The sequence below is a fragment of the Sycon ciliatum genome, chromosome 2, assembly GCF_964019385.1.
Source record: "Sycon ciliatum chromosome 2, ocSycCili1.1, whole genome shotgun sequence".
Taxonomy (NCBI): domain Eukaryota; kingdom Metazoa; phylum Porifera; class Calcarea; order Leucosolenida; family Sycettidae; genus Sycon; species Sycon ciliatum.
The window spans coordinates 12,930,623-12,937,627 of NC_088644.1; the positions used below are offsets into that span (position 1 = coordinate 12,930,623).

Genomic DNA, 7,005 nt, shown 5'->3' on the forward strand with positions numbered 1-7,005 from the left:
CCCTTTAAAACCGGAGCTGATACCAACTTACCTGATGGACAGGAAGCGGTTGATCCGTATTCCGCTGTCGACACTTTTGCTCCAGTATGCTCGCCGGGCGTGTATGACACCGGGTCCTTGCCTGGGGGACCTGTGCGTGGTAATTCGGTACCAGCCACAAGTGACTTACACTCTGCTTCCCGGGAGACCAGGGGGCACACGTCCGGGGATGCTGTTGAAGTGAATACCGCTATGTCGACCTTGCGTGTGCAGGGCTCAGCTGATGTCCGGACCGGCTTGGATCTGCCCCAGCCGGAACCCATAGCTAGCTCCGATCCGTCGTTCAGGCTTGGTGATTTGTCTGCAGCGGAGACAGCTGGAGCCATAGAGGCTGCATATAACAAATGTGTTCACTTTCGCCTGAATGCTTTCTCTGTGCCGTCTGGAAATATTGGAAGACGATTTATCACTACCTTGACATCGTTCTATTCCTGCTTCGGAGATGGGGGATCGTATGAAATGATCGCACTCAAGATTGCAGCCGTCTACCAGATGCTAATGCTGCAGAAGCCGGACTGTGACAATAATAAATATGGTAAAATACTTGAGCGCCGCATGGACCAGTGGTCGAAGGGAGATTTTGCAGAGCTGCAACGGGAAGCGGACACCATACAGACCTCTCTTCTATCGTCCAAGAACAAACATAAACGTGATTCAGTGGGTCCGTCGGTTGACCCTGCTAGGCGTTTTGCAGATTATGTCACCGCGGGCAAAGTGGGCAAGGCGCTCCGTGGCTTGACAAGCGGTGATGATGGAGGTGTGCATCAGTTGGACGACGAGATTGACGGACGCACTGTCCGGGATATCCTGAAAGACAAACATCCACCCGCAGAGCCGATGAGCGAGAACGCCGTTATTGGTGGTGATCCACCTGCTCCACCTCATCCGATCTATTTCAGCAGCCTTGGACGTCAGTCGATTAAGAGTGCAGCGCTCGGTACGCAGGGTGCTGCGGGGCCGAGTGGTGTTGACGCCGAGAACTGGAGGCATTTTTGCGCTAGTTTCTCTGACGCCTCCCAGGGCCTTTGCGATGCACTAGCATCGTGTGCAAGGCGTTTAGCCTCCACGTACGTGCACCCAGCATCTTTGTCGGCTTTCACTGCGTGCAGATTGATAGCGTTGGACAAGCAACCCGGTGTCCGGCCGATTGGAATAGGCGAGGTCGCTCGACGCATTATAAGCAAGGCCATCCTCTCCGTCGTAGGCCAAGCCGTTCAGGAGGCGGTTGGGTGTATACAGCTATGCGCTGGCCAGGATTGCGGTATAGAGGCGGGAATACATGCGATGCAGCAGGCCTTTGAGCTGGATGACACCGAAGGAATTCTGATGGCGGATGCAAGTAATGCGTTCAACAGACTAAATCGACAGACTTGCTTAAGAAATGTTCGGCACTTGTGTCCATCACTTGCTACCGTTCTAATTAATACCTACCGTGATCCAGCTCATCTCTACGTGGACGGTGAAAGTATCCTGTCGCAAGAAGGGACAACACAGGGTGATCCCCTTGCAATGTACATGTACGCGTTGGGAATAATGCCCTTGATACGTTTGGCGGATGAGGCGGGTGCGGTGCAGTCATGGTTCGCGGACGATTCATCCGCTGCTGCTCGTCTTCGCAGACTCCGTCTATGGTGGGACATAATGGACAAGAGAGGACCGGCATATGGATATTACGTAAACCCAAAGAAATCGGTCCTTGCCGTCAAGGAAAGGTGTTACCAGGAGGCGACTGAATTGTTTCGAGACACTGGTGTAATGATAACGGACGAGGGATCACGATATCTTGGCGCAGCAATCGGAAGGGACAGCTTTCTTCAAAGCTATATCTAAACAAAGGTGGACGAATGGATGGGGGAACTGAAGAAGCTAGCAGTATTTGCACAAACCCAGCCGCAGGCTGCGTATTCTGCGTATGTGACGGGCCTCAGGGGTAGATGGGCGTTCCTCTGTCGTACCATGAAGGTACCCGAACCCATGTTCCAAGCGCTGGAGGACATTGTGAAGTCTGAACTGATTCCCGCCTTAACTTGCCGTGCACCCCCAGGCGACACCCGACGACGGCTTATGGCTTTGCCGTGTCGTCTGGGTGGGCTCGGTTTGATTAACCCTGTGTCCCTATGCCAACAATACGACTCGTCGGTTCGGATGACCAACCCTTTGTCTCGGAGAATCTTGTCAGGGGATGGCTCCATCGGTGACTCGGTAGTGTTAATCAGATCGGCCAAGAGAGACGCCAAGGCATCTTCTCGACGTCATCAGAAACTGGAATTCGACGCGATATCGGGCAGTGCGTCGGAGTCGCTACGACATGTCATAGACGTCGCGAAGGAGAAAGGGTCGTCAAGCTGGCTGACGTGCCGTCCACTTAAGAAATATCATTTTAATTTAACAAAGGGAGAGTTTTGGGACGGACTCTGCCTCCGTTACGGATGGACACCGGCCAGGGTGCCGTCACACTGCTCTTGCGGCCAAGAGGCAACTGTCGCGCATTCTCTGTCGTGCCCCTATGGAGGGTTTCCCTCCATTAGACACAATGGTATTCGGGACGTCACGGCCCGGCTGCTGGACGAGGTGTGCACCAGTGTGTCCATCGAGCCCTTGCTGCAACCGCTGACGGGGGAGCGTCTTCGCTACCGGACCGCAAATGTGGAAGACCGTGCCCGGTTGGATGTCGCTGCCAATGGTTTGTGGGGCAGTCGTTTTGAGCGTACACTTATTGATATACGGGTTTTTAATCCTCACTCACGCTCAAATCGATCTGCACCACATACTATTGTGTATCAGCGACATGAAAAAGAAAAGAGAAGGCACTATGAGGAGCGGGTGAGGCAGGTTGAGCAAGCCTCCTTTGTTCCGGCGGTCATGTCAGCCAGTGGCCGAATGGGTCCAGCATCAACAGCACTGTACAAACGAATTGCTCATCTGTTGGCGGAGAAGAGGGGTGAGCATTACTCTCATGTTATGGCATTTGTTAGATGCAGGATTTCCTTCAGCCTTCTGAAATCCTGTATCATGTGCATTCGCGGTTGTAGGCGTTTAAATTTTGGTTTGAAATTTGCACCCTCCTGCGGAGCCCACGCTGCTTTGGCAGTGGCGGAGGCTCGCTTGCCGACGTAACCGTCGGAGATCATCATGAACAATGGACTGACTAATTATTCACTTGTCCTGTCTTTATAAATAACATGTTATTGCATTAAAAAATAAAAAAATAAAAAAAGTCGGAGATTCGCGCGATCGCCGCATACGTAACTCATTGCATTTAGCGTGGCAAGACAATACTAGTGGGAAGTAGAAAAATGGGATATGGGGTAACTGTTTCCCATGCCCCCCCCTACTATTTTGACCTGGCTAGAGCCCTGCCGCCTGGTCACATGCAGATTGCGAGTTGGGCTTTACTGCCGTATAAGAGCAAGAGTACATACCCGTACCCCCTCCCAAGGGGGGGGGGGTATCAATATGCACTCTTGATAGGAGGGATCTGTGGCGTCGTGGTGTGCCCCCTCCCAAGGGGGGTATCAATATGCACTCTTGATAGGAGGGATCTGTGGCGTCGTGGTGTGACCCGGATAATGCGTCGGACTCTTGGCCCCGACTGTACGCAGCCTTATTATTCGTCTGCAATACTTTCCCGAAAACTTGCGTCCTTTAGACTTTTCAACCCGAGGCTGTAAGTCACTACAGCGTTGTTCTGTGTGGCAATACCGGTAGTGACCTTGTTGTAGGGTCCAGCGGATTCTGCTGGCAGAAAAATTGGCAGAATTCGGTACTTTTTCTGGCAAGTTTCGTGCATGTTTGGTGTGTGGATAAAGAAATGGAGCAGTATTCGAGGAATTGCCCGCCATAAGGTTTGTATGGCTCTGCCAATTTTACTGCTTTTCAAGCAGAATCTGCCACCTTTTCGAGCAGAATCCGCCGGTCCCTACCTTGTTGTACAGTTGTCTACTACATGTAACCCGTCACCACCACTCGCTCTCAGCCAAACCAATGCCGAAGCATAAACGCACCAGCGCAGCAAGGACACTTCCGTTGATAGATAATTGTTGCGCCTCTAGACAGCTGTTTCGGTCCTTCGAGCTCATCAGTAGAGGACGATAATGATGATAATGGAGTGTAAAGGAATGATATACAGCAGAAATGACGCTAGTGCGCGTTTTCCACATAGAATATTGGCTCTACTGATGAGCTCGAAGGAGCAAAACAGCTGTCTAGAGGCGTAACAATTATCTATCAACGGAAGTGTCCTTGCTGTGCTGGTGTGTTTATGCTTTGGCATTGGTTTGGCTGAGAGCGCGTGGTGGTGACGGGTTGAATGTAGACGGTAAATTTGAGTACGGCCGAAAGCTTTGTCGCAATATTTAACTGTACCTGGGGTTCTATGCCTGATTGCAACACTAACGCCAAAGCTCTAGTTGGTTGCGTTGCTCCCAGTACTTCAGCACGTCGTCCGGGTCCTTCATATTCCCGTTGTCTTCATTCATGTTGTTATCCACATGTTTCTTAGTCAGGGCTGTGTTCATACTGTAAAAATCGGGAATTTTCAGTGGCGTAATACATGATGTTCGGTATTTCCCAAAATCAACGATTTGGTAGCGCAAACATTTCGGTTAACCAGTTTTCCAGACCCAAAACTGCATTTGCACACTGTGTGGCATGGCATTGTAAATTTTTAGGTCGTGTTCATTTCAGGTAAAAATTACCTGTACCCAAGTTACCGAAAATATATCTCCATTGAAATTGTCCAGTATTACAGTAGTAAAAGTAAATTTTAAAAAACTACATGTTGGGTGGAGAATTAGAATTCCGACCGTCTTCTGGAGCTGGCGGGCAAAGTGGTCTGATTTCGGAGGTTGTTTGATTTGTGAAACTGTCCATCCACAGTATGCGACTTGAATTTATGAAGAAAATTTCGGGCCGGACCGGGCCGAGCAAAGGTGATTGGATTGGTGGAGTGGTCGGTTCAGTGACGAGTCATGACCATGAGTGTAGGGCTAGGGGTGGTGAGGCTGTTCTGGTTTGTAATGGACGGACCAACTGTTTAGCCACCGACATGACTGTGTTTACTGCTGAGGCAGTTACTTCAGTTATTTCAGTGTACCTGCCATATCGGCCCTTGTGTCACGTTTTGCCAAGACTATGATGGTATGGCCAGACTTGCTATGATCTGGCAAAACTGTTTTCGCCGGTCCTGTCACAGGCTGAGAATCAGAAACCCTATGTGCCCGGCATCATCGCGACACGATCACTGAGTTTGGCTTTCTACACTGAAGAGCAGTGAAATGGGTCATACAATCTCAGTGATAGCATCAAGACATGAGCACGGTCTGTATTCCGGTCTACGTGTAATGCCGCTTACCACGGTTTACTAACGACTTCTCATGTGGATCTACATCATTATGTGCCGGCAAAGCCATAACATCGTCGGGCCGTTTGTGCTTTAGTCTTGATGCTATCAACACCATAGCCGGGCATACTGGTAAGTAATAATAATCATATTCGCAGGATCTGCGTCGGCATCGCTTGAATGTTCAGCGAAAACACACAAACTAGCCTTCGCATCTGCAGGTCACCACTATGCCTGTTCACCTTGTGGCGAATGCAGACCTCTCAAGTGAGTCAGGGGAGAGGGCCGGGGTGCACTAAGCGGCGCGTTCGAATCGTCACTCTTTGACTTTTCGAGAAGTTTCGTTTTTCTGAAGAGGTGGCCTTATCGGCCTCTTCAGAAAAAAAACGAACTTGGCTCCTCGAAACTCCACAACCTCATCCGATGGGAGAGGTGGATTAGTTTCGAAGAGTTTGGAATAGCTACGTCGAGATGGTCGATCTGATCTGACGTCATTATCGCCCTGACAATTCCACTGAAAAAACTCTTTAAAATATTTAATATCATGTTCATGCACGTGGCCATGGCGCCACGCCGGCGCCGAAATAATTCAAAAGTTAAAAAAAAAAAAAGTAAATAATTAATTTGTTGCTGTGCATGCTACATATGCATGCGCGCATGCATGGTGAAGGCGAACATTTCCAGACAGGCTCAAATAAAAGCTGGTATGGGCTTCTTCTTTCAATACTACTAACTCTACAAGTCCGTCTTGCGTGTGCATAATAAACGTAGAACCTACGTACCTGGAACTTTGTAGTAGACTCTCGTGCAGATAATCCAAAATGCGGAATGTGGAGATCAAAGCTCGCTTGGATGCAGAAAATGCGAAAACTGTGGAGGAAATCTGCTGCCAGATTACTGGCGAAAAAGCAACAATCCTGAAACAGATCGACACATTCTTCCAAAGTGCCAACGGTCGACTGAAGCTGCGCCAACTGGAGTCACATGCTGAATTGATTTACTACGAACGCTCCGACCAAGCAGGTCCCAAGCTATCAACATTCAACATCCATCGTGTGGCACTGCCAGAGGCCCCAACTCTGTGCACTATGCTGTCCTCGGCCATGGGTGCGCGTGGCACAGTGGAAAAACAACGCAAGCTATGGCTAGTCGGACAAACCAGAGTGCATCTAGACCACGTGACCAGTCTGGGCTGGTTCATGGAGCTGGAAGTGGTGCTGACCGAGCACCAGGGAACGGATGAAGGCGAAACAATTGCTGGCGAGCTCATGGAGCGGCTTGGCATCCAGAAATCGCAGCTCATCTCGTCGGCATACATTGACTTGGTAGAGGCTGCATCAACAAAGGGCACATGATCTGGTGTATGTGTTAGCAGGAGCAGTTAGCGCTTGCACTGGCTCTGGATAAGTGAATGGCAGTGTTGTACGCTGTGTTTTCAGCTCATTGCGATGGAAGCAAGGAAATCTATCTAATGACTCACTCGCATGCGTCGGAAGTTGTGGCCGCGCTGAAATATCGGTATCAAGCGGAACTCCTGCAGTTTGTTTGTTTTATCAAACGCAGATCAATTCAGAGAAACTTGCTCATGGAGCGGGTTTTCCCCTGGGGGCCCCAATTTGCCCCAG

At 50.0% G+C, this 7,005-nt stretch overlaps 1 protein-coding gene across 1 annotated transcript; it reads left to right on the forward strand.

Annotated features, from left to right (window-relative positions):
• Nucleotides 1–6,201: 6,201 nt before the first annotated feature.
• LOC135810382 (uncharacterized) lies at nt 6,202–6,735 on the forward strand. Its single transcript, XM_065323875.1, has one exon. The coding sequence runs from the start codon at nt 6,202–6,204 to the stop codon at nt 6,733–6,735; it is 534 nt and encodes a 177-aa protein (XP_065179947.1).
• The last annotated feature ends 270 nt before the right edge of the window (nt 6,736–7,005 follow it).